This window comes from Vulpes lagopus, chromosome 8, assembly GCF_018345385.1.
Source record: "Vulpes lagopus strain Blue_001 chromosome 8, ASM1834538v1, whole genome shotgun sequence".
Taxonomy (NCBI): domain Eukaryota; kingdom Metazoa; phylum Chordata; class Mammalia; order Carnivora; family Canidae; genus Vulpes; species Vulpes lagopus.
The window spans coordinates 54,153,171-54,181,110 of NC_054831.1; the positions used below are offsets into that span (position 1 = coordinate 54,153,171).

The 27,940-nt window shown below is 46.6% G+C and overlaps 1 protein-coding gene across 2 annotated transcripts in view; it reads right to left on the reverse strand.

Annotated features, from left to right (window-relative positions):
• Window positions 1–1,585: 1,585 nt before the first annotated feature.
• The window catches only part of JCAD (junctional cadherin 5 associated), a 40,233-nt gene continuing 13,878 nt past the window's right edge, over window positions 1,586–27,940 (reverse strand). For both annotated transcript variants that reach the window (XM_041766107.1, XM_041766108.1), the window contains 2 exons: window positions 11,261–15,042; window positions 1,586–6,491 (listed from right to left, as the gene is read on the reverse strand). In XM_041766107.1, coding sequence (XP_041622041.1) covers window positions 6,457–6,491; window positions 11,261–15,042 — 3,817 coding nt within the window. In that variant the 3' untranslated portion in view covers window positions 1,586–6,456. The remainder of the gene's footprint in view (window positions 6,492–11,260; window positions 15,043–27,940) is intronic.

The following is a 27,940-nucleotide window of genomic DNA, read 5'->3' on the forward strand; positions in this document are numbered from 1 at the left end:
CAGGGTTCCATGGAGTTGTTGTCTCCCAAATGCTGAGTTCTGGGTGATTTGACAGCATTTCCAGCCTGTGGGACACAAGCTGACCCCCTTGGGAAAGATTTCTGTGAGGGACTGAAGCAGAGAGGCCAACTTAGCTGGTAAGTCACACATATCTCCAAACCCAAGTGCATTTAAAGGGACCCCGAGCAAGCCAATTGTGAGAAAAGTGCTCTGTGCAGACGCTGTAGATGAATGCTTTGGGCTGCCAGCCAGGCCCATAAACACCCAGTGCCCTGCTCTCACATAAGAAAAATATGTTTGGGAGAATTCAATATTGTCAGTCTCTTGGCTGGTCCCAAACTATGAGAAGGGGGAGAGAAGTATGATAAGTTATTGGAATGGGGAAAGGACCACCCTGGTGAAAGAAATAATGGCAGGGCTCCCTACCCAGCGATGACCCGGTCGGTCCTCAGGCCTGTACAGTGGTTTTCACATTATTTTACTCTTGGACCCTTCTGGCAGGACAAAGACCCTATGGACTTCCAATTTTGCCAAAAAATAACTACATAATATTAGAATTGGAAGAAACCAGTTAATTTAGTTCAATCCCACTTCTCCACTTGTCAAGTGTTCCAGAGAGAGCAGGGGAGGTGGCCGGAGTCACAGCTAGTTCATGCAGAGCTGGGCCCGGACAGGTCCCCCGATTCCTAGGCTGTGTGTTTCATCTTACAGCATTAATTTGGTCAAGGGACTTCTTTTTCAGTTTTATTTTCTTATGCGGATTCAATTACCAACCAACTGGGAATAGCTCTTACTTTAAAACCCGCATTTGAACATGATTTGAAATTTCAGATTATTGAGAGGGCCTGGGAACCCTCGAGCGTGGAGACCCACACATGTGGAGACTCAGAAGGAATGAGGACAAGTCTCCAGAAGCAAATGAGGAAGAGAGGGGGCTTAAGCTGGAAAGAAGGACCAAATCTATTTTTTTAAACTCAGACACAACTGCTTCTAGGTTTCCTGGGCTACTAGAAATAAGTTGAGAGCATGATGCGGTGCCGAAATTGCATCTGCTTCCGGAACTGGGATACTAGAAACAAGGTGAATCCCTGTAAGAGAATGACGGCCTGGCTTTCAAAACCTACAAGCTCCCAGACAAGCAGTTTCCCCTTACCCTGTACGGCACAGGTCAACCTCCATTTTTCATTCATTGGACACTCACAACATGGGCTTTTCTAGATGCTTGGGTCTTATTATATTCAAGGAGTAGGAGAGGTGCGTGGGGAAAACAGAAGCCAGGAATGGGACATGGGCAAGACCACTTGGCTAATAATGGAGCCCAAACTCAAACCCAGTCCCCAAGTTGACCAAAGGCCTCTTTCCACCCTGTAGTGAGTCTTTGCAGGGTAGATGTCAGAGTTGCTTAAACACCCAGGAAATACTTGGTGGAGGCCAAAAGGTGCTGGACCTCCTGGGACCACCGGTCCCCATATTATGGCATCTGAGCAGCAGCAGTCTGTGCCACCTGCTGCCCTCTGAGGACCAGCCTTGAAGGGCTCACAGGGCAGCTCCTGCTCTCACAGCCAAAGACAACGGACAGAGGTACTTCCATGCAAAATGTTTATTTGGAATGTGTGCTACGAGCAGGCCAACCATCCTGAAATAGCAAGTCTTTACATTGTGCAGAGATACAAGAGCTCCTGGAAGACATTCATCTGTGCCCTGTGGGCATGACTACTCTACCCATCTCCACCGCTAGTCACATTAAGGCCTCTGGTGCTGCTTGATGGGGGGGGGGGGGGGGGGCGATGACCCGCAGCTGGTGATTGGCCATTACCAGGTGTGTCTTTTCCTGGAATCCTCTCCACCTGCCTTATGTATCAGTGGCACTCAAAGAAATGATGAGCAAAGTTTCTGTGGGGTTACAGAGCCTTGTTTTCACCACATTTTGGAAGTTTATTCATTTATTTATTTACATATTTGTTTTTTGAGATCCCTCTGCCTAGCTTTCCTGACACATCCGAGTGTAGTGTGAGGGCTCAAATTTCAGCTGCCCCAAGTGGGAGAGTAATTCGTTGATTTTTATAATCTGTAGGTTACTGCTTTTCTCTCTGGCTGGGACATATGGTTTTCATTTCTAATTTCTGCCATATGCTTCTCAACTTGACTTGCCTTTGTCTCGCTCTTGCTGTGACAGGGAGTGTCACACGTGTTGGCCCTGCCACAGGGTGGGCTGAAGGATAGCAGGAGAGAGAAGTCTTGCTCCTTCGGCTTTGCTGCAAGCCCCAGCAGACCTGGCTTCTGTATGGAAGCAGGGATGGGTCATCTTATGGGGAGAGCTTCCTCCTCACCCCCTCAATCAAGGCAATGGGACGAATGGTTGGACAATCTGGACTTGCCTTTGGGTTCAAATTTCAATCACTGAGCAGAGGCCACAGAACAAGGCCCTCCCTGTCTTCTGTAACAAATACAAGTGTGACAGGGGCTCCCAAAAGTCAAAGCCAGGAATCTGCAGGCACTCTGCCCACCTCTCCGCACTGCTGATGAACCCAAGGACTGTTTCAATGGGCAGTTGGTTAGACCATATTGACCTTTTTATGAGGTCTTGATCTGGATTGTATTCTTAACCACTTTTTTCTTCTTTCTTTCTTTCTTAATTTCTTTCTTTCTTCTTTCTTCTTTCTTTCTTTTCTTCTTTCTTTTTAACAAAATGTGAAGGCTGGGGCCCTATTCTCTCTTTTTAAGCTTATTTTACCATCCCCTCCTTCTTCGCTTGGTGGGTCCCAGAGTGGACCAACCCACACTCCTGGAACAGGACCTCCCACCATGCACTCTTAAAGGTCACTTGGAATCTGTCTCTTAAATCCTGTCCTGAGTAGCAACTCTCCTCCCACAAACAGATGTACAGAATCTGCAGTTAAAAACAAAAGAAAAAGCAAATGTGAAAATCCCCCAGGCGTGCAAGAGCAGCCTGAGACTCACTCCCACCCCTCCTTCCATCCCTCTAGCACAGATGGATCTGCAGAAAATGGCCCAAACACTGCAGCAACTGCTCACCAGCACTTAGAATACTGAGAGTGTTTCTCTAAGCCCGGCTATTTAGAGAGTGGGAACTCTGCTCTACTGGTCACTTTCCAAGAGCTGCTAACCTGACACTTAATTGTGTCCTACTTCATCATTTTAAACAAAACAAAACAAAGCAAAACAGCCAAGACACACAAACACAGTCTTTGGCGGGGGGTCCCAGACGAAGTGGTGGCCTCATCATATTTTCCATCAGTTCTTTCTGCTCTGAGCTGGGAAGCAGTCGTGTCAACAGCAGGTCAGCTTCACCCTTCCTCCTCCAAAGCCCAAAGCCAAGCTGCCACCAGAGTCAGTCATCCTGCTGCGGCAAAAAGCGGTCAGGGGCTAGTTCCAGAGTCATCTGAGTTTACGCATAGGAACTTCCATGAACAGAAACACTCCAACCAACAGTCAAAGAGGATAGAAAAAGTTCTACTTAGAATTTGCCCATGGATCAAAACCCTAACCTACAATTCTAGTAAGGAAACCAGGATCTCCAAGAGTAGATGCATTTTCAGGGACTTTTAAAGAATTCCATGTGACAGGCAGCATGGAACAGAGTTCTGCAGACATGCGCCAGAACTGCACCCCCTTTAGTGGGAAGGTTCCTGCAATCCACAGAAACCTGAGGTCGAAAATGATAATGAAGATACCTGGTTTTTGGCAACCTGAAAATTTTCTTCAAAGAAAGGTAATTAGAGCCAAATTACCAACATGTTCTCTTTCCCTTCTTTTGCAAATCAAAAAATACAAATAAATTTCATAGGCAATTCCTCATGTAATGTTTAGTCCAAATGGTCAAAGGTAGAACTTTTAATTTCATAAGCCCAAAATCATGAAACACCAACAGTTAGCATACATATGAGAAAACAATGACAAAGACAAGATAGGAAAACTTTTTTTTTCAGGCCACAAATAATAATGGAGAGTTATATATGCATCAGAAGTAGTAATAATAAAATAATAATTAGCATTAAGTTCAAAACTTCTGGGAAAGCTATTTTGGATTACAGGATGTATTATTTACCTCAGAATGTGCAAGCTTAAAACTCAAATTGTCAAAGTTATCCCCCAACACACACCAAAAAGATTTATATACAGGCTTAAGTCCAGAAATTAAGGTTCAAAGTAGAAATACTGATAATTTCAACAAAATTCAGAATGGTTTCAGAAAGATGGTACAATTTAGAATAAAAACCAGAAGACCATCATTATATTGCTTTGTGGTATACATAGGTTACCATGTTTTTTCTCTTCAGGATCCTTTTCTTTCTCTTGAGGAATAAGCTAAAATTTGATTACTTTCATTTAAAGAAGTTTTTAGATGGGATCAACAAATTTAAGAAGTCAGAGTAGAGTTAATAGACATGTATATATGTATGTTTCTATATGTGTACATACATACATATACGTACACCTCACCTTCTTCCATTTGTAATTTAAGGAGGGAAGCACACCCCACAAAGACCTCCAGGTAGCCACCCTCATTTGGTTTTAGCAGATGACTTGAGTGATTCACCAACTATTAGAGTAACTGACCTCTTCCCTATTAAAATTTTCCTGGGGAAAAAGTTTCCGCCATTCCTAATGCTAAGACTTGGCCCATCTCATTTGTTGGGAAAGCAAGAGCCTAGTACAACTTTTCACAAGAGCCAAAATCTGGAAACAAGTAATAGAAGACTGCATAAGAGAGGTAAGGACCAAGAATGCAGATAAGTGTATTTGAAACAACTGTTCAGAACTACTTAGATTCTGTGTTGTTTATTATAGTCCAAATACATGAAGTTTTTATGAAATAAAATCATATGGTACAGATAAAAATGGGCCATGAAAGCCCAGTCGGAGTTGTTTGCAGGCCAAATTGCAGACCACCCAACAATTTACATCTTAGGAATTTGAAACATCTAAAAATAGAGAAGGTGGTTTCTCAAAAAAGAGAGAGGGAAGGAAGGAAAGAGGAAGGAAGGCGACAAAAAACCATTCAGGAAGTGTTAGCTAACAAGATACCCTACTTAGAAAGAAGGGACAAATGCATAAAAATGCTTAAAATTTGTGCAGGCTACTGCAATAGTAAACACAGTAGAATACATAGGCCTCGTAGTACTTTTGTATTGGCATATATATAATGTCTCTAGCACTTTTAAAAAATATGCAGAGACTAATAATTAAGGATCATTCTAGATAAAAATACAGTATTTCATAAAGGGGCAGGGGGCAGTGGAGAGGAAAGTATCGTCTCAGGGGAGATCCCCACAGACATACCGAGATGAAACTATGTTTTTTGGTAATTCTAGTGGATATGGCAGCAAAAATAGTTGTAAGGATGTTGGCTGGTTTTGAGAGGGTTATTTTCAAATATAACCTTACAGCTACATTTGCGAAAGCATCTTTGTGAAAAGTTCATTTTATTAACCCTGTAATACAATGTCTATATTGACATCTCTTTTTAAGATAACATAAAAGTAGCTGAGCTGTGAAGGGGTAAGGGGTGTGTGCTTTAAAGCAAATGTGAACCCTTTCTGGGTTCCTCTCACACAAAGGGATACAGACTCTTAAATAAAATAATACTTCCTTAAAAATCTGCCACCTCATAATTGTTTACATCATAGAAAAATAGCATTTTTGTAAAAAGAAATATAGTTACTTTGTTAAAATGGTCTATTTTAAACCAGCAATTACTTTTCATATAAAGAATTTCTAAACATCCATACAGAACATAAAAATAGATAATACTGAGGGCAAAGCAGACGATGGCATGTTTGCGAATGATCAAAGTATTTCATCGCCAGATAAATAATACTCTGAATACATTATGGTACAATTTTTAATCTTTTAGAAACTTAAAAGATATTGCTTTTTATTCTCTGATGGCAAGTTACTTATAAATAGAGTTACTTGCAGCAGCAGAAGGCCAAATTGATTAGAAACGGGCATATAGATTCATCCCATTTCCCCTAAACTCAAAGTGCTGGAATGCCGGGCAGTTGGCCCAAGTCCCAAACTCCTTAACACGAGCATGGGCCACAGGCTATGGAGATGCAAAGGGGAATTAATGACATTCACAGTCCCTTCAAAACCATTCCCGTTTGAATTTTACATGGAACCAGATTAACACCAAACTATTTACCAGCTTGGCTAAATCCATCACTAAGGAGAGTTTATGCAACTCCTCTCTACATACAGGCATTAACTCTTCATATTATAAAAACAGATGGTTTCAATAGACTAATGCTTTATTTCCACAAAGTGATTCTGGAGGGATGGTGAATTTCTTGGTGGCAGTGGTAGAGGATGCGACAGTACAGTATAAGCCGGCAGGCGCCAGCCAACACACGGGCAGGCGGGGCGGACAGGCCAAACAAGAAGATACCCAGTTAGTAAACTCTAGCGATCCGGTGCTTCACTGGCATCTCCTCACACCCTCTCCACTCTGCTAGGGTCATATGAATCTATAAAAGAGAAAAAAAAATTAGTGGTATATTCAATTAGAGTGTTTTCTGTTCAATCCTCAGACATACATAAATATTTTGAGGGAAAAAAATTCACAGGTGTAAAGTGAACGCTTAGACATTTAAACAATATGGTTTTCACTGAGGAGTAAGAAACTATCATCAAAAGGCTGTTTTAAAAGGACACTGTATTGGTCATTGTACATTGTACAATTGGTACATTGGTCACTACCTAATCAGAGAAATGGAACATCATTCAACTTTAAATGTAACACTAGTAGGGCACCTGGGTGGCTCAGTGGTTGAGTGTCTGCCTTCAGCCCAGGTCATAACCTCTGCATCCTGGGATCGAGACCCACATCAGGCTCCCGGGTCAGTGGGAAGCCTGCTTCGCCCTCTCCCTCTGCCGCATTCCTTACTCATTCTCTCTCTCTCTCTCTCTCCCTCAAATAAATAAAATCTTTTAAAAAAAAAGAAAACATGAAATCTAGGATTGGTACAATTTGACAGCTATAAAAACTATTGTAAAACGATTTCTTCTTAAATGTGCCTGGACAACTGTGCAATACGAAGGCCGTACCGATCCCAATTTCTCCAGCAGCAAAACGCCCTACCACGTCTGCTGACAGTCTCAGCTTAGCCATGACATGCTTACTATCCAGACGACACACCTGTGATGGCTAAGACCGTGCTTACAGCGCTGAGTCAGACATTACAAACCAAATAGGACAACAGTGCCTGCATTTAGGAAAAGCAAGCGGCCTGCTCCTCCCCAAATGTGATTTGCTGCACCAAGTGCCCGCGTGGCTAAAGCAAGTGGAGCTCAAGTGGGTTGGCTGCCTTCTGATTTTTTACACTCAGCAACACCCAGTGTGATAACATCCGATATGAACAGCTGAGTGCTACATTTTTGTGCTCAGTCAGCCTCATTGTGTGTGGATTTGGAGGGGGACCTCCTCTATGCAAGAACAGTTTTTTCTCTGCTGGAGATGAGGGGGGGGGCGGTCACTTCCAGCCGGTGAGAGGCCAGAAAGACGCTGAGCATCTATTGAGCATAGGTTACATCCAGTGGGCACCGAGCAGTTCACCTCGGGCCAGGTACAGGGGGACACCTCTGCAGAACAAGTCCACACCCCACAGCCCTACTGATGCAGCTAATGGCCCGGAGCCAGGGAGCCAGGGAAAGAACTCTGTAGAACAATGGGCTCCTTCTGCCAATCACAGACAGTGTAGGTCCAATAAAAATATAATGTGAACCACATAACATTATTTTAAATTATCTAGAAGGTGTGATAAAGCAAGTAAAAGGGAACAAGTGAAATTAATTTTAATAATATATTCTATTTAACCAAATACATCCAAATTATTATTTCAACAGGTGATCAATATAAAAATTGAGAAACTTAAAAAAATTTTTTTTTAATCCTAAGTCTTTGAACCCTGGTATGTATTTTACACTTGCAGCACACCTTACTTTGGATAAGCCCCGTTTCAAATGCTCAAGGCCCCACATATGACCAGGAGCTACCATCCTGGCATGTGGAGATCTAGAGGACAGAGAGGCTACTCTGAGTAGTGAGAATCCTGGTTCCAGTGGGCAGGATTTCGGGTAGAGACAACACACTAAGGCCTGCCCTTGTGGGTGTTTTGTGCATCAACATGCTGGAGAGCTACATCCAGCCTTCCCATGAGTGGCATTGCTTGGCATCTCACACCCTCCCAAGATGCACCCCTTTGGGCCCAAAGCAGTCTCTCCTTGTTCTCCTCCTGCGCCCAGATGGATAGAGTATGCCACGGAGGTTGACAGAACCAGGGTTCTGAACACTACCAGTTCCTAAGATTACACTTCCAAACTGGAACACGATCCATCTAGCAGAAATGGCATTTTGTCACCTGAGTTAAGTTTTGAGGTGCTGACTTCTTAGCCAGAGGCCCAAAAGACCACTAAAAAGATATCAGTTGAAAGGACCACCTTCAAGGATCACTGCATGTGGAAGGGCATGTGCATGTGTGTATGCTGGGCGGGGGTTAGATATACGGTGGCATAAACTTATTTTCAAATTCCAGAACAAAAATCTGAATTCTAAGTGGGCTGTGAATTCGGGAATAGTGAAGTGGTTCCTACACACTGGGATGACAGGGGCAAGGGTGGGTTGGGGGATGGAGATGCTGATTCTTATGTAGAAAATGATAAACTATATCAAGAAGAAAACATGTCCCACAGTTTATCAGCAAAAAAAAGCAACAAGGCTTTATTCTCACTTGTGAAGCAACAGTGAGGAGAAGGTAAGACATCTCAAGTTTGACTGTCATAGTCATATGATCCACATTCCTCTCAAAATGATTCTGGATACGCCTGGTGACCATCACATGAAGGAGGTGCACCCGAGCTCCTCTTCCTGCATGAAATTGTCCCTAATGGTGTCCTGCTCTGCCATTATTTAAGAGTGCCAGAGGGGACTGTGTGCATCATGAGCAGCTCTCTGCCTTTAGATTTGTGGTCACTTTATTATGTATTAATAAATGCATCAGATGGAGAAGAGGGAAAAAAATATTTACTAAATGTCAGTAACTACAGTTTATTTTTTATTTTTTATAGATTTTATTTATTTGTTCATGAGAAACACACACACACACACACAGAAAGAGAGAGAGAGAGAGAGGCAGAGACACAGGCAGAGGGAGAAGCAGGCTCCGTGCAGGGAGCCTGATCTGGGACTCGATCCCGGGTCTCCAGGATCACACCCTGGGCTGAAGGTGGCACTAAACCACTGAGCCACCCGGGCTGCCCAGTAACTAGTTAAAAAAAAAAAAAGTAATGGAAGAGGTGTTCCTAGTGGTTAACATTAAAATTGGCATTACCTACATGTTTGCAGATACCTGTCCAACCCTCTTCACATGCCAAATGAGCTAAAAATTGAGGGAGTGCTTTATTGGACTAGAAGTTTCGTGTCATGAAACATTCCCTGAAATATGTGGCCATGAACTGAGAAAGAGAAATCTTGACAAACTGGTAACAGGATTTGCCTCATTTAAAAATCCTTACAATCTTCAGGATGAGACCAGACTGATGAAGAAACTCATTTTAACTCACACTCAAAAGCGAGTGGGCATATTTTGCATGGGAGGAGAGAGGACCCATTTATTAGAGCTGAAGCCTAATCCCAACAGCTCAAAAAATGGGTCGTATAACACTTTTTCCCCACCATTATGGCAAGAGTTCCACATCTTAGTGTTCTCTTGGCAAAGACCTTTATCAAGTCAGATGATCCAAGAGGGCCCTGACAAATGGCTTATTTCAATAATGTATTTCATGTAAGAAACTAAGAAACACTGGCCAACACTAAGAATCATACTGCATTCGTGGGAAAATTTAAGAAATGCCACATGGATGTTTTGCAGAACAAAAATTCTGGATTTTTTTAGCTGAAACAAGTAATCTTGTCCATTGACAGAGAAGAGGGAGTAGGGGCGCTGCCCCACTGGGGGTTGCCTCAGGAGGGGGGCTGGGGGCCCAGGGTCAGCATGGTCACACACACAAGGGCAGTTTCCCCCTTGCTGTAAAAAGGTCTAAATGAATGATTTGAGGTCCCTCCCTGTGTGTGGCTTATGATGCAGGCCTTCTGACATATACCTCCACTCTTTTTCTAATCAGTGCTAGCATAAATGATTTCTAATTGCCCAGCCTCTGAAGAAAATGCTGGAAATGGAGATGCCTGTCTACATCAGAGCTGAGAGGGTGAGACTGTTTGGGGACAATCCCCGTTGCTGCCCCTGATAACCTGCCTGGTGGTTTGACCTGGAGCAGCTCTGAAGGCATTAAGGTGACAGAAGGGAGAGGCCCAAAGGCCTGGGGGTGCCCTCTGTCCTGGGCTTAGCCCTCAGACCTTAGGACACCTTATGGGACAGAGCTAATGGGTGAAACTTTTAGGGGTGGGGTGCTGAGAAAGTGCAAACTGTTCCTTCTATCTACTAAACCTTTTTAAAGTTTCATAAATGGTGTGGTAGCAAAAACAGATAAAATGGGACAAAGGACTTTGGAAGGTTCGGTGTAAGACACAGCAGCCCGGCTGGGTAGTTTATTTAATTATCTGGGTATCTCTTTCTTATTAGGTTAATAAAGAACACGCAGGTGGTCCGGGTGAATGTTGTTTGGGAGAGAGTGCAGAGCATGTGCGGCACGGTCTCTACAAGGTTCATCAAAGGGTGGCACCAAAGCTGGGATACTTTACTGATTTACCTCTTCACAGTCAGGGACCCAAGATTTATTTATACAGATAATTGTATATAATTGTTTGCATAGGTAATTTCCATAAAGACATAATCATTTATGATGTACCACGGGATACTGATTTTTAAGGAAAGCTTCTGGATGACTCTTTGGAAAATGAAGAATCTTCTGGTATGATAATTCACAAACTCAGCTTTACCAATACAGGATTTTCATCATCTGACAACCTGGTATTTTTGTTTTTGCTTTTTGTTTTTTAAGATTTTATTTATTTGAGAGAGAGAGAAAGAGAGAGAGGGAGGGAGGGAGAGAGAATGAGAATGTGAGGTGGGGAGGGGTGGGGGCAGATCGAGAGAGAAGCAGACCCTCCACTGAGCAGGGAGCTCATGCAGGGCTCAATCCCAGAACCCTGGGATCACTGCCTGAGCTGACAGCAGAGCTCAACCGCTGAGCCACCCAGGCATCCCCAACCTGGTGTTTTTTATACTCTAAGACCATCAAATTAATACTGAGCCCTGCCTGCGGCCTGCCTCCTCACCTGGGCACCAGAAGTCCTGCTGGACAGTCTTCTCTCTCTGTGCTGCTGGATGCCCGTCTTCTTCCAACGAGGGGGCCCCCTTGGAGACAGGGAGGGGGTGCCCAGCCTTCAGGTCCCCCGCATTTGGAGATACCGGGCCTCCGGGTGGCACCCTCTCGGCCTTCAGGTCCTCGGCCTCCTCCACGGAGTCGGCGCTCCGGGAACTCAGGAGCCTCATCCGAGACACAGAGCTTACTTCCTTCATCCTCATCAGGCGGTCGGGGTCTGCTCTCCGAGGGGGGGCGGCCAGTTTCTCTTGTAAACTTTCGATCACTTTGGAAGTGCTTCTGAGCCTCTTTTCTGCGCCTGCCACGCTCGGGGTCCTTTCTATAAAGTGGAACAGAGTGGACCTGAAGGGTGGTTTTGTCTCCGTGTCCCTGTGATCGCAGGATGTGAACTCCTGGGGGCTGGGCTGAGGCTCAGGACTGGGAGCCTTGCTGGGGACAGTCCTGTCCACACTCACGTGCTCAGCGGTCGGGGCAACCCGACGGGCACCGTCCCTTTCCCCTACAAAGAGAGGGCTTTCGGTCCAGCCACACTTCCTCCTGCCATAGAAGGCGTCCGTGGACACCGCGGGGTCATCTGGCTGTGCTGAGCTGGATGCAGCCTCCTTCCTGGGGGCCTCTGGCCTGCAGACACTTCCATCAGGCTCAGGGTGCTCGTTCTGCCCTGTTCTCTGGGCACCTGGCAGTAGGGATTCCACAGCCACCTCGATGCCCAGGATCCTTGCAGCCCTTGCTTGCAGGGACTCATTTGGGGGGATTTCTATGGCACTCGCTTCCCCTAAAGAGCCATCTGACTTCTCAGCACTCCGCTCTGGTGCAGGTAGCAGCCCCACAGACCTCAAGTCTGGGGCGGACAGTCCTCGGGCTTTGCTGGCAAGAAAGAGTGGGAGCCGCGGGCCCTGGTCCCCTCCACCACCAGCCTTCCGAGGGGCTGCTGCACCTGGCCCACCAGAAATGGACATGCCGGGCAGCTCCTGACTTTCCCCGGGCTGCCTCAGCTCAGCTGGCTCAGACGAGAGCACTGGCTTCGTGTCATTGGACTTAGAGGACGTCACTGCGTTCACAGGACCCAGGCTGACTGCTGGCTTGTTCATCCTGTGCTTGGCCTCCTGGTCTCCGTTCTCGGTGACCGGGCTGGTGCGTGGAGACAGTGAGGCCGCAGCCCTTCCACCTACCACTGTCACGGGGCCCAGGGACCAAGGGGGGACGTGGGGCCGGCCCAGCTTCTGCTCCTCGCTCCAGCTCTCGGACTTACTCTTCACTCTTCCCGACCTGGGCCTGGGCTCCTCGGGTGCCAGCATCCCTAGGGCAGCCTCAGCTCTTTGTACCTGGCCTGCCTCACCCAAGCCCCGGCTCTTGGCAGTGGTGTCCGCGTGGCCTTCACACCGCCACTCCGTGTCACTGTCCTCGCTGCTCCTGCCACTGCCACTGTGACTGCTCTCCTCCTCCTCTTCCTGAAGCTCCTTGTTAAAACTTTCCAGCTGGCTTATCAAATCCCAGGGACGCCGGCTCACTGGCTTCAGGAGAAACTGGCCAAAGAGCTGCTGACTATTGCAGGGGCCGGTGGTCTCCCCCTTCACCACCTCGCCCCGGGGCACAGGGCTGGCGTCGCGTCCGCGGCCATCCACGCACGGCTGAGTGGGCCCTGTTTTCAGAATAGGTGCGTGGCTTATGCAGGAGGAAGTCTTCGAGAAAGCGCTGTTGCTGGAGGGGCTGAGGGACATCTGACCTTTCAGGTGATGAGCATGTGGCCTCTGGCTCTGGTGGCTGGAAGCTAACACCCCAGGCAGGTGAGCTTCGGAGGCAATGGGGTCTGAAAATCTGGGTGTCAGTACTGCTTTTGGGGACCCTCCCGGCTTCTCGCATGGGAGGGGCAGAGGGCTTTTGGAGTCCTCGGTGAAAGTGGTTTGTGTTTGCTGATCTCTGTACTGGTGCCCTGGCCATGAGCCAGAATACTTGAGCTCTCTGTGCTTTGTAGGGTGAAGGAATCTGAGGTCATTTGTTTGTTTCCCTTCTTCTGGTTCCCCCAGATCTTGTTTCTGGAACTCTGTTCTCCCAACCATACTTCCTGTGAGAGCTTGCAGCTCCAGGTCCGTGGAAGACATGCTCAGCAGACTTTGTTCTTGCAAAGCCGGGCTCTTATCAAGCCTATTCTTTTTATCAGAGCTCTGTTTTAAGTCATTGTTGTTCGTATCTATATCTGGCAGATGTGATTCGGATTTAACTGGGATGGAAACCAAACAAAATATCGTTTCGTTCATTTTTTTCTTTGAACTTTTCTTGGTCTGAATCCCAGTTTCAAACTTCTTGAGCGTGGTTCGAGTTTCGCAGGTACTCTCACCCTGCGGGCTTGGGGAGGGGGCCGGGCCTTCTGGGTGGCCACGCGGGCTGCCACCCACGGCAGGCCACTGTCCTCTCACAGCACCATGGTCTCTTTGGTCAGGAAAGCTGCCATTCTCTGCATCCCCGGGGAGATGGCCCCATAGCCACCGGGGACCAGGACTGGCTGGGGCGGAGCTGCTGGCGTTGCCTGGTGGGGTCCTCACGCTCCGTGGGCTCAAGACGGCGCCGTCCTGTTGACTGTTGCCATGAGCAGGTGCTGGGGCAGTACCCGGACTCGAGCTGTACAACATCTCAGCAGCCTGTGTTTCTGGATGGAAACCCTGGGGCTGGGCTAGTTTAAAATGTCGTATCCGGGGATCATCAAAGGGAATATACAGGACAGAGCTGTCATAAGCGGTGGTTGGCCGGGGCTGTAGAGGGAACGCTCGAGGAGAGCGCGGGCTCGCACCATACTCGGTCCCGGTTCCCAGCGGCCTGGAAGGAGGCTGACCCCCGGCACTGGGCACCTCCGCGGGATGCTGCTGTTGACGGGGCCCAGCACACACGGGCCTGGGGGCCGCGTCGTCCCCGTAGGGGTTGGTGATGTGCTGCAGCGGTGACCTGTACGACGGCGGGGGCACGTACACCGGAGGCTCTAAGCCGGAGTCGGACGCACAGAGCTCCAGCCTGGGCTCGTTGGCTCTGCTCAGGTAGGAGGCACACAGGTCTGCCTGCTGACCATCTGGAGAGTCACTGCTCTCCATGCCCACTCGGGAGTTCTGGTGAGAGTCGTAGGACGGAGGCTTGAGGGGTCTCCCAAACTTGGGCCGGGGCAAAGGGGCCGAGGAGCCACTCTTCTCGAGGTTCCTTGTGGATTCCAAATTGGGGGCACAATTTGGAGGGTAAAATGGCATTTTAGGAACACTTGGAAAATGTCCATCATTCAGTGGAATGGGAATCTCCATGCAACTCAGGCCCTCGGGGGAAAGAACCCTGGGCAAGGACTGGGATTTCCCTTTGCTTTGAGAATTCAGCACCTGTTCTCCTTGCATGAATGGGTACAGATCTTGAAACAGTCTCTCCCCGTCACCATCAGACATCTGCCTCCCTAACTTCCTTGGCTGGTGCCAGCTCTCAAGGCTTATAGTCTGCCACTTGGCAGGTGCTGCCATTCTCAGCTCTTCTTCCCAAACTGCCTTCTTCATCACATTCTCTGTCCTTCCTCCAACTTCCCATGGACTCTCCCTCATGTGGACAGGCAGACTGTGGGCTTGGGCCATTCCTCTGCCCTCCAGGTCTTCTCGGTCCCTTGGCCCCAGGAAGCCACCAACCTCCTGTCCTCTTCTTCTCCAGTAGGCGTGGTCGTGAGCAGTCTGGAGCTGAGAGGACCACCTTAGCACGGGCTGGTGGTAAAACCTACAAAACAGACAGGCACAGAAGTTATAGCAGGGGAAGACCCATGCAGGAGAAGCATTCCTTCGTCTGCTCTATGACTGGTGCTCCCAGTCAAACACAGGTCAGTGCTTCTGCAAAATATATTCCCAACCCAAGTACTTATTGACTTTAAAGAAAACATGTCCCACTAATTATGGTTGGAAGGCAGCCATGTGTTTTGCCACCAAGGGCCTAGGAGTGGCAGCAACAGGCTGCCCACAAACACATCAGGACACTGGTGATACTTGGGAGATGTCAGGGCTCTCATAATGTTCAAATGCCCAAGGGAACAAGGGTCAACTCGAGAGTAGTATTTCTCAAAGTGTGGTCATGGGCCACTGGGAGTCCACTCTCCCCCTGAGTCCTGACCACTGAGGTCTCCTGGGAATTTGTCTGGGAACCGGCTTTTTAGAACCCCACCCTCGGGCAGTGGTTCTTAACCTCAGCATGGGCAGGAATCACGAGAAAGGGTTGTTCAGGCACAGACTGCTGGGTCCCACCCCCAGTTTCTGATTCAGCAGTTTCAGGTAGGACTCTACAGTATGCATCTCCAACACGTCCCCAGGCGATGGGGGTCCCAGCACCCCACTCTGAGAATCATCACTGCACGTTAGACTCTACAGGGACTTCCCAGGTCTTGAGGCCCAGCCAGCATCCCTGCTGCATCACGCTAGAGTCCCAGAGGCAGGAGACTTGGCATCGGGGTTTCTCGGGCACCTTAGATATGCCCACTGTGCAGCTAGACAGAACCATGGCTTCGTCAGAGTTCCTGCGATTCCCTGATGGCAAGAATCCCCCCATGGGCTCCCTAAATACACGTTACCAAGTCCCTCGGGTAAAAATCCAGATTTGGTAGGTCTGGGTTAGGGTCCAGGTGCCCACATTCGTAGCAAGCACTCTAGGGGAGTCTCACCTTAGGTGATGTGGGAAAAACTGCTCCGGCTGATTTCGAAACTCAGCCGGAGAAGAGGGGCTCTGTCCATGTGCCAGAACCCCCTGCCAGGCAGGACACAGTAGCACCAAATTCTAGCCTGGTTCCAGCCTGCTGCCCATCACCTGGCCACATGTCAGAATTTCCCTGTGAACCTTTAAAAAATATGAAGGCCCAAGGCCCACCAATCTAGCAAGCAGCACACCCCCAATGTATTCCGACATCATCCAGAGTTCAGAATCACTGTTCTAAGGCAGATGAGGAGGAAATCAGAACAGCCCTGTTAACCCTGCACAGAAACAGTCAGCTGCTAAGTGACAAGAGACCAGGACTATGACACTGGAAAACCCAGAAACTGTTATTTTGATATATATCACGTAGTCTTGGTGTGGGTGAGGGTGCGGATTTTCGAAAAGCCTTAGTTCTCTACCAGGAATCTGGGTTCTTGGGGACATTAAGTGCTTCCTGCTTGTTAACGCACCCTCACTCCGCTGAGACAGGTACTGCTGTCATTCCCGTTTGACAGAGGAGGAAACTGAGGCACAGATGGTAAGTCATTTAACAGTAACATGCACTTGGCTGTGTCAGGCACTGTGCGAAGGATGCCAAATGAGCTGTATGCATTTCCACTGTTTGTTCTCCCTTTTAAGGGACTGGGGCATAGAGAGATTTAACATCTCTCCCAAGTTGCACAGCCTGGAAGTTAGTAGGGACAGCTTCAAATGCAGTCAGTGTGGCCCTAAATAAAGCCCATTCAGGTAGCCATTCCATTTCACAGCTCCCAATGTCATGCAAAATTCCTCAAGTGAATAATTTTAACAGATGAATATTGTATCATACATACAGGATTGTATGTATGTAACAGATGAATTGTATGTATGTAACAGATGAATATTGTATGAATTGTATGAATTGTATGTATGTAACAGATGAATATTGTATCATACATACAGGATTACTTTAAGGGCCTCTCTGTAGATGACATTCTCAAACACTATGAGAAACGCTATTGCTTGCAAACACTAAGCAGGTCTCGGGTTATTTAGAATAAATCCTTAGAAAAGGAATTAATAGATCAGGGGCTTTATATTATCTCTATTGTCAAATCTGCCCTTAGATCAGCGGTTCCAATCTACTTTCCCACCTGTGGTGCAGAGGAGAGCCAATCTTGCCAGACCTTTTCCATCTCTGGTTATTACAATTAATTTGTTTCCTTATGAGAAAAGTGGAAATAACTTCTGATTGGTTTTAATTTGCATTTCATTGATTACAAGTGAGGTCAGCTTTTTTTTTTTTTTTTCATGTGCTCAGGTGTCATTTGTGGTTCCAAACGATTTCTACAACACAGCCCACTTTTCAGTTGATGGACAATGGAGGGAGGGTGGTAGGAATAGGAGGAGCTTTGGGGCCACTGGTTCTGGGCAACAGCGGGAGGCCTGGGAGGCAGGGGAGTAACCTCCAGGGACAGGCTGAAGGGGGACCATTCCCAACACACTTGATGGAGGCTGCTGTCCTTTAGGAAGGAGCCTGGATGGTCAATAAAGAGCGAATATCTATGATGATGACATTACAGGCATACCTCACTTTGTTGTGTTTCACAGATATTATATTTTTTACAGATTGAATGTACAAGACTTCAGTGGAAGAAGTTATTGCAAATGGGGTGGAAACAGCAAGAGAACAAGAATTAGAAGTGAAGTCTGAAGATGAGATTCAATTGCTGCCATCCTGTGATAAAACTTGAATGGATGAGGAGCTGCTTTTTATGGATGAACAATGAAAGTGGTTTCTTGAGGTGGAATCTGCTCCTGGTGAAGATGCCGTGAAGACTGTTGAAATGACAATAAAGAATTTAGAATATCATATAAACTGAGTTGATAAAGAAGCAGCAGGGCCTGAGAGAATTCAGTACAACAGTGAAAGAAGTTCTACTGTGGGTCAGATGCTATCAAAAAGTATCACATCTCTCGGAGAAATTGTTCATGAAAGGAAGAGTCAATCAATGTGGCAAACTTCACTGCTGTCTTATTTTAAGAAATTGCCACAGCCACCCCCACCTTCAGCAGCTAACAACCTCAAGGCAAGATCCTCCTCCAGCAAAAGGATGATTTGCCGAAAGCTCAGATGGTGGTTAGCATTTTTAGCAATATTTTAACTTTTTAATGTTTATTTTTTTAAGTAATCTCTGTGCCCAATGCCGGGCTCAAAGTCACAACTCTGAGATCAAAAGTCGCATGCTCTATCGACAGAGCCAGCTAGGTGCCCCAATTTGGCAATATTTTAAATTGAGGTATATACTCTGCTTATTTAGACATAACACTATGTGCATTTAATAGACTATTGTATGGTGTACATGTAACTTTAATATGGATTGGGAAACCAAAAAATTCGTAACTGAAGCAGCAACATCTCCAAGGCATGCCATCATTAGTGTAGTAATAGTAGTAGTTAGTATTTTGGAATTACTTCTTTGCCTCAAGTCCTGCTCCCATCCCCACTCCAGATAACTTTTTAAGCAGCCACTTAAAGCAAAGCTGAGTTATGAGTTGAAAAAGCAGAAAATATTTAAAATCAATGTGAGGTAAAGCATTTGCCACCGAGCAATCAAAATGCTTCTGCATTTATTACTTTTTTTTTTTTTTTAAGATTTTATTTATTTTTTTTGAAAGAGAGAGAGGAAGAGAGGGAGCAGCAGACTCCCCACTGAGCAGGGAGCCTGATTCAGGGCTCAATCCCAGGATCCTGAGATCATGACCTGAGCTGAAGGCAGATGCTTCACAGACTGAGCCCCCCAGGCGCCCCTGCATTTACTGCTTACACATAGTGTCAGCAGTCTTGCTGCTTTTGTTGTTATCAAAATCTTGTTTTGAGCACTTAGGATTTGAATGCTTAGCAGAACACTTCTTGGATCAGTTTCTGTAAGGACTGGTCAAGGTGGAAGCCATCATCTCCACCCTCCTTGCACGGCCCCCACCCCCTACCCTGGTAAGCCAGCAAGTCGCCAGCATGAGCTCTGGAAGCTCCAGGCTTTTCCCTGAGTAAGTCCTCTGTGACTGTCTGTCCATCACAGATGTCCTGAGAAACACCAGAAGATGAACTGATTGTGGAGTCATAGGCTCTACGCAGGTCCTGAGAAACACCAGAAGATGAACTGATTGTGGGGTCATAGGCTCTACGCAGGTCCAAGGGCAAGACTTAAACATTGCAACTTAATAAGAAGTGACAATTGCCACGGACCCAATTAGGAGAGAGTAAAGAATCTCCTTTCTTGCCTCTGTTCTTCAGCAGATGGTGAGTGGGCTTTATATACCACATGGCTTTAATGAGCACCGTTCTTAGTGCTTATAGGCCTATAAACATTTTCCTGGGGCACTCAACTTTGTAAGAAAAACCACATTGTGTGGCTTTTGCTCATTTCGAGTGGATTATTCTGGTTTCTCAGTAAATATGTGGTGTGCTTAAGTGCCAAGAGGTGGCTGGAATCCCAAGGTGCTATTTGTCTATGTACGTGCTACGAGCGTGATCAGAAGACAAATAAAGAATGACATAAATAGGGCAAGAATACAGTCAGACCTAATCCATTTTCTTCCCCACATAAAAAGGTTACATTGTATCACCTTCACCTTGTCAAAACTGCCCTATCGAGCCAACTGAAATGGCTAAGCATTCTGGGTTCAACTTTTTTCTATTAGTACAACACACCAAAATCCCAATTTAAAGTAAATACAGGTCATCTGAGAAATATTAAATAATCTATATAATTGAAAACGCTAAGGAAGGTATTTAACAAACATCTATCCTGTACCCAATATGAGCCTGACTCTGACAGGTTCAAGTGGCCTCCACATGGTAATAGTTCCGCTACAGTTCTCCCTCAGACAAGTTATCAAGCATGGATATCTACTGGCTTTGATATGTGATGTCCATTCTCCATTAAATTGTGTGTTCCCTCACGTGGCTTCAAAGCCAAGAACAGATTTTCTCATACCTTTGAGGAAATGAGATGAGATCAAATTTTTCTTTTTAAAAAAATGAGTCCTAATAATTTACATCTTAAAAAAGTGAACAATGGGACGTTTTACAAAAACATGCTGAACACATGTATTAATGTGGGGAAAAGGGTGGGAAAAAGATAAGAAAAACAAAGTGGAATCTAAGAGCTCAAATAAATTGTGTGGACAAGTTCAAAGAGACAAGCAGGGTCTTTATGCAGAGCCCCTGGGAAAGCACAACAGAGGTGAGACACACGTTACAGCTGCTAACAGCCCCACGCCTTATCACAGAGAAGAGACATGATATCAACAAGACAACTGATAAAAACTGTTTGGAAAATATCTGAAATGTGAACATGTGAAAAACAACATGTCCAAAGGAAAACAGGCAAGCCCATTTGCTGTATAAAAGGTAATGATGAAAAAAATTAGAAGACATTTCTATTAGTGCACTCATGACTCACTTTCAACCAAAACAGAAAATAGTGTCCTTCTTTTTTTTTTTAAAAAGTAAAAGCCTACAATAGAATGACAATATTTGACATGACTTGTAACCATGGTTTCACACATCTTCTCATTTCACACACCATCTTCTCATTGGACCCCGAGATCCTTAGAAGCTGCACCAAACTTGTTATCATCCAGGCACACTACAGCCTAGCTCTGCATTGATACTGGTGGGCATGGGAGAGATGTCCTCCTTCTTCCATGAACGAAGTCCTGAACCCAGTTCTCCGGGGGCAGATCCCAAAGTCTAGCCAACTGTGCTTCCCTGTGGAGGTCCTGGTGGAGGGTGGGAGGTTCCACTAAAGTAGACTCCAGGTCCTGTGATTTCTTCCAGTTGGCAAGCCCACCAGCCTAAAAGATGGTCACATCCTACAGGACGTGGGGGACGGTTGTAGCACTTTGCCAATGCTATTCCTTCAGAAGCCACTCCCTATTCCAGATGGGTCCATCTTACCCAGATGCATAATCTGAGCATAAAGGTCACTTAAAGAGCCTTCTACACCTTGAAGGAGAAGCTCTCTTCTACTAGATTGGCAGAGGCATTGGGGCATCTCTTTAGAGTGGCTCATATTCACCAGTCCCTGTGTGAGATGTTTGCTGTTTCTGTGATGGAGTCAGCCATCTACTGCTACAGGATTTGCTCTTAATGTTCTCTGGGCCTGGAAGCCTGCAATTTTATTTTTCAGTGTGCCTTGGTATATTGAATATAATATACTGTGTAAATAATCCTCTGACCCAGGGTAATAGAAAGGTAATTTTGGAAAAGGGAAATACAAGGTCAAGAGAAGATTAAGACTCACACATGGAGGGCAGCATAAAGATCAGTCAGAAAAGATAAGGCTGCTCTGGAAACATTATGGATCAATATTGCTTATCAGCAAAAATTCAATTTGAACAAGGATTATTAGTTGTTATTTACTGTTGGTTACTAGTCACCTCCTGATGAATTTCTTAGCTGTCAGGAAGACAGGGCAGCAGGGAAAGAAGAGTTGGTGCCTGCATCCAAGGAGGGTTGCTCCAGGTCAACAGGATGGTCATGGTTGTGGCTCCACAAAGGGCTCAGGGAGTATCAGTGGCTTTAGGCTTCTCAGTGGCCAACAGGGTGAGTGTGGCAATGCTACCAGGGGAGTGTGAGCACCTGGCCCGGACACTGGCTTTCCAGCCTATGCCTTCCACAATAGAACGTCACTTCAGTTTGTCTCCAATTCTTCGTTTATACTCAAGGGACGGGAATAGTTCCTTCCTTCCTAAGTTTGTTGGGAGGGCTTAATGAGATAATACATTCCAACTGTTTAGTGAAGTGTCTAACACACAATAAGCCCTCTTTTTTTTTTAAACAATTACTACTATTATTAACTCAATTAAAATAAGTTCTCAGCGGCACAGATCATTTTGAAACTCTTTTCCTCACATCGTCCCAGGAAGGAGGTGAGGGGCACAAAGGAAAGACAGAAGAGCTGAGTGTTTGTCTTATGTGATGGTTATTTTAGATCCGTATTGTGTTTTTCAAAGTCGTAATCAATGGGCCTTCACAATAACAGGAAATAATGATATAGTTGACTGTCATAACAAGACTCTGCCCCTCCGGTGATAGCTGGTCTCTAAGGAAGAAGCTACACCCGCTTCCACAATGATGATGGAGAACAAACCAATATTTAGTTTATTAAAACAAAGCGGAAAGAAGAGCAAGCTCTGATACATTTTTCTTGCACATAAATGCAATAGGTGAGGCAAATATTGAATTTTTCTGTTTTCTCTTTCATAAGGACACACTTTTACTGTGAAAATATCTTCACCAGTGCAGTCTATATGGTGTCATCATCAATAATGAAAAAAAGCACCCCAGTTTCTTGCTTCTATTTCATGATTCCATTGTGCTCATGTGGACATGTGGAGAGTGCTCTCTGTGCCTAAGAAGCTAAGCTTACAGCAGTGAAGATTGGGGGAGGCAGCCACCAAAGAAGGTAAGCCAGGGCCAGAAGGGGCTAGAAGGAACTAGTCTCACGTCTGCATAGACAGATGAGGACACTGCTTCCACCATCACGTATAGCAAGTGCACATCAGTACAGCAGCTAGACCCTCTAGGGTTCTTTGTACCTAGTCAAGAACTCAGAGGTATCATCATCTCTGAAACAAAGTGAACTGGAACTGAAGATGCACTCAGGGCTTTCTGTGGACCCCCTTAACCATCCAGTGCCCTCACTTGAGTATCTCCTGGCTTCCTTAATGGACCCAATTCTCTAGCAAAAGAAGGAACTTGACTTACAATGCTCCTCTTGATGAGGACCCAGCTTCCCAGACAAATGAAGTTCTAGGCTGTGTTGCTGGAGCCTTCCATCAATTCTAGAGGTACCCCCCTCTTCCCATTGCTGTTCTTCTAGAAGTCACGTGTTCAAAGGGTCTAACCTGCTTCTTGTTGGGAAGAACTGGTAACAGTTGAGCAGCACGAGAGTGCATGCTGGAGAGGGGACTGGCTCCAGGCACTTCTGGATGGTGGCAGGGCTGACCAGCAAGGACAAGGCATCTGAGAAGAAAGGTTTATCAAAGACCCAATGGAAAACAGAGGGGGTCGGAACCTTCACTGTGTATTCCTGAGCTCACCAGCTCAAACAATCTATACTTTTTTTCTGTGGAGGGGTCAGAATACCACCACCTACCTAATAAGGAGAATATGGAGCAAGCAGCTAAAAGACAAATATTACTAGTGGAAATATAATTTTGTAAAGAAAAAGATATACATGGAAACAGATGTTAAACTTGAAGTCTTCCTTTCTGGAAAACCATTATAGGCAGGATGTGACTTGAGAGAAGTTTAAAAAGCCTCTGAAAAAGTGACTATTTATCATATCCAGTAGCACCATCTAGAACAGACGTTTGCTGATCAAATGTAAACCTCCCAAGATGAGGCCCTGACCACATCAGAGACTCGTCTGGATTGCTATGTCTCTACTTAGTGATGCCTGCTGCTGATGACAAGACATAATTGTAAGTCAATCTCATAGTTAACTTTACAAACATCTTTACCAGAATTCCTAGGGCCAAGCAGAGAACAATCTATTATGGTATGACTTTCAGATCCAAATTCCTGCTATGTTAAGTTATTTTACAGCTTCCTCTGTTGTAGTCTTTCAGAGGAAATGCAGTAAGGAAATCGTGAATGCCCGAGAACAGTCTTCTACATATTTTAAAGGTAGCTAAATATTATTCAGTAATGGCTACTTACATTTTAAGAATGCAGTTTCCTCCATGTATAGATAACAGCTCACTTTTCCCCTACGCCCACTTCCTCTGTTCCCTCCTTAATCTTGGGGTATGTGTATGCGTGTGTGTACGCACACATGTGTGTGTGTTGGGAAGCAGGCCTTTCTTGGAGCATCACAGTATGTGCAACAGTAGCTAAACTTCGTGCAAACTGATGAACTAAAGAATACTCCTCATTATAATCTTTGAACACAAATATAAATGTAAGCTTCCAGAAGCATCCTCTCCATATTGCCAGAGGGAGGACAGAGATGCCAACATATGATGCACTCAAGAAGTATCTGTCATTGATTATATGGCAAAAATTAGGACATAGTAAAAAATCTCACAACAAATCATTGGTTATATGGCAAAAATTAGGACATGGTAAAAATCTAGCACCAAATCATTTGATGTATAGAATGCTGTCTGCAGTTTTATGACATCTATGGTTTTCCAGCTATGAACCTATCAATCCTGCAGTGACATCTGACATGGCCTGTGAGGTTGCTCCTGTACTATCAGAGTGACTTTTGTGCAAAGCCTACAGCCAGCTGCATCATCACAGTCTGCTGACTGAGACCATTTAGGAGTGGTTTAACATTGAGATAAGCTCTCTGGAGTAACAGACTTAAGCGGGAAATGCCACATCTCTGGAGTTACTAAGTGAAGGACTTGGTGAAAAGAGCACGTTTGGGGTGCATAGTCAGCACTCACCTCCCTCACCTACAGCCCCTTTATGGAGGGCAGGTAAAGATCAGACACTTATATTGGTTCACCCCCTCCTTCCCACCCACCGTAACCAAGGTCCCAGCCCAACTACTGATTCCTTCTCTCAAAAATGTAAGAGGCATGGGCAGTGGTCACCAGGGGAGCTAAAGCATCACATAGAAGCAAACATAGAACAAAACTCACTGTGAGCCAAAGTCACTGTCAAGTAAGGGCCGCCGGTGGAGGGAAGAGGCTAGCCCGCAGAGGAAAGCAGAAGCACAGGGAGATGCAAAGCCAAGTCACAAGGTGGGACAGAGAGGGAACAGTCCCCCATGGGAATAACCCACAACCCTGAGAAAGGTCGACAGACTCCCAGTCTTGGGTCCTCACTTTCTCATTCCCACGTCAGTGAGGCCCGGCTCATCTTCACTTCCTACCTGAGGCGGCTCCATGAGACTCTCCTTTATAGTCTCACGACAACTTGCCCCTTATCACTCTGGCGGCTGATGTCTTACACCCGCAGAATCTACAAAGGAGGGGAACCTCCCCTGCCCAGGCTATTCAGCCTCATAGGAGTTTTGAGGAGGAGGAGTTTTGAGTCTGTGTCTGCTCCTTCCTTCTCTCTTCCTCCCTGGCTGTCCCCCAGGAGGCAGTCCTGTGGACAAAGCCATCAGAACTGCCACCTCGGCTGCCCGGCCTGGAAAGCCAAGCACCCTTCCTTTCCACAATGGAACCTTCCCAAACCAGCCTCACCTGGGTCCTCTCACTGGAAAAACCTCCTCTACTTCACATCTTATCTTCTCCCAATCTTCTCCCAATGTTCTGAGATACTCACACTTCCACAACTGCCTTGGCATAGAAGTACTAGGTTTCATCCAACTTATTAAAAAAAAAATTGGTTTGAGTGTTTAATAAATGCAAAATTCCTTAATAGGAGTTAGCAAAACCAGAGATGAATCTGCAAGGGTGTCACCTTTCAGAGAGTGGACCATCCTGGGGACCAGGATTGGGTGCTGGTAAGACACCGGGGCACAGGAGTGAGGCCTTCCATCTGGGGGAACCTCAGAAGCCCTTACCCTGATTGGAAGGGGTGCGGTGGGAGCTGGAGAGGGGGGCTCTGAGAGTTTCCAGGCAGGGTTCGGGCATAGGGAGCACCTGGTGGTTCCACACACTTGGCATCCTGGAAATGGGAGAGGACACAGGACTCGGGCTCGGAGGAGAACGTGGGGGGCCCATTCAGAGCTGGAGGCTGATGTCACAGGCAAAGGGGGCCAGGGAAGGGGCTGAAAGGCCCCTCTGTGCTTTAAATGCTCATACAGCCTTGACACACACAGTGCAACACCCCATGGTCGCCCTGTCCTCACTAATTCAGATACGTGCGTCCAAGTAAGAAGTGACTCTTGGTCCTGTTTCCACCACCTGCATACAAGAGCTCCTTGGAAAGCCAGAGGGTCACTCCCCTCCGCACACAGCACAACTGTTGCTCTCTTCCCATCTTGGGAGCTCAGTATCACCTGATCTGGGAAGAGTGCAAGCTCAAAGCACAGCCTCTTTCACAAGTTGGGAGACGTGCATACTGCATGTTTGAAAATCGAGTCAAGGTTCCATATTTGAGGGGTCTGTTTCTCTGAATTTTGCTGCATATAACTGGCCCTTACGTAAGAAACTCTGTTGGAAGCTGATGTTAATTATTGAAAGAAAGAAAGAAAGAAGTGCTATCATTCTCACCAGACAATCCTGACATGCAAGGCCTGCCCCAGATGCCAGACAGTACTGCCCTTAACAACACACACAGAGCACCGGCATTGTGTGCACGCATCTAATCGAGGCACGACAGGATGCTTTCCTTCTGCGGCTCCTCAGACAGGAAAGGGACGCAGCTGTGCTCTGACAGCCACTGCATATCCACACAGGCCACAGGACAAGGAAGTGAGAGAGGACAGTCCCCCTCAGGGCAACTGTGAAAGGAGCTCGGAGAAGCCAATGTCCATTCCAATGAGGACAGGTCTTGGGGAGAGCTGGCCCCACCTGACACTCTGCAGCACAGCACCCACGAGCCTCCCTGGTGGCCCAGAGCCTGAGGCCTGAGCCAGGTTTCCCTCTGCTGTGGCACAAGTGAGTGGCCCTTACAGAGTCACCACTGAACTCTGGGCTTTGTGTCCTTTGGCTATAAAATAATGACACTGCTCACATGCCATCCTACCAGAATAGAGCAAACCAGTCTTCTTTTGGTCCCTGGGGCCTTCTAAACCACCTTGACCACCGTCTTCTCCTGGAAGCCCATGGGACCTTGAGGACTGGCCCATGGTGTGGGGCAAACCTCAACCCACCTGGGAAATGCAGGAAGAGGAGGCCCTCGTGCTGCTTCCTGGCCTGACTGCTGGGAGCTGGGGCCCCACTGCCCCTCCAGACCTGGGGATCAGCCCCGCAGAGTCACCGTGTGGGACAGGCAGGCAGCAGGACTGCAGCTGCTCCAGTCGAGAAGCTGAAGGCTAGGATTTGGCAGAGTACCACCGATTCATCCAGATTCAGAACTCACATAGCCAAAGTATTGTGGGTTTTCTTTTTCTTCAATTTCCAGGCTTTAACTACTAGCACCTATTTACTTCCTCTCAAGGCACTTATTTTTTCCCTGAGAATGCTCCTGCCTACCTGTTTGCTTTTCTGTTTTCAGTTCTAAGTGACTAAAGAAAGAAAACATCTTTTCAGTTCAACCCAAGAAGCCCTGCAGCTGCTCTCTGAGGCTCTGGGCACTGGCACAGAGTTCTGCGGACATGTATGCATACTCTCCTTTTACCCTACAAGGCAACCTTCTATCCGAAGGTTAGAAGCCAACCTCAGAAATGGGGGGGAAATGGCCAGATCAGCTGAGAACTGTGTCATCTGTATAAAGACATGCCCGTGCTACCCAAAGCCACTTATCTGAGCACTTTGCTCATGACAGAAAAAAAGACTGACTACAGACCCTCGTATGCCTCCCTACGTAGGAGGGAGACTGAGCTGTGAGTGCTTGCGGTCCTCAAAAACCTGTTAGCACAAAGGCCTAGAAAGTCCTGAACAAGTTGTAGATGAGGCTGGGAGCCACACAGCCCACCCCGCCCCCAGAATTCTGGACAGGATTTTACTGCCCCCTACTCTGATCTCTGATCCAGCCCTCTGGGACTGAGGGAGACCCACACTGCCTACGAGGCCCATCTGCAGGGACTCCACTGCCACAAATGGAGCCTCCTGCTTTTTGACAGCTGTTACAGTGGTAGAAGAAAGAAGCGAGTCCACAGCACGTATGAAACACTGTGTATCCAACACCACAACAAGCTCTATAGCCAAGGGAGGAAGGAGTGGACCAGGCACAGCCTCAGTGCCCTGAAATCCAAGGTGGAAGGTACAGATACACTCAGCACCAAGCTAGAAGCTACGGAAGGCAGGAAGAGAGTCGGGCACAAGCTTGTGTAGTGGTAATTAAGGCTGCTCTAACTCTCTGCCAACTCCTCTGGAAGCG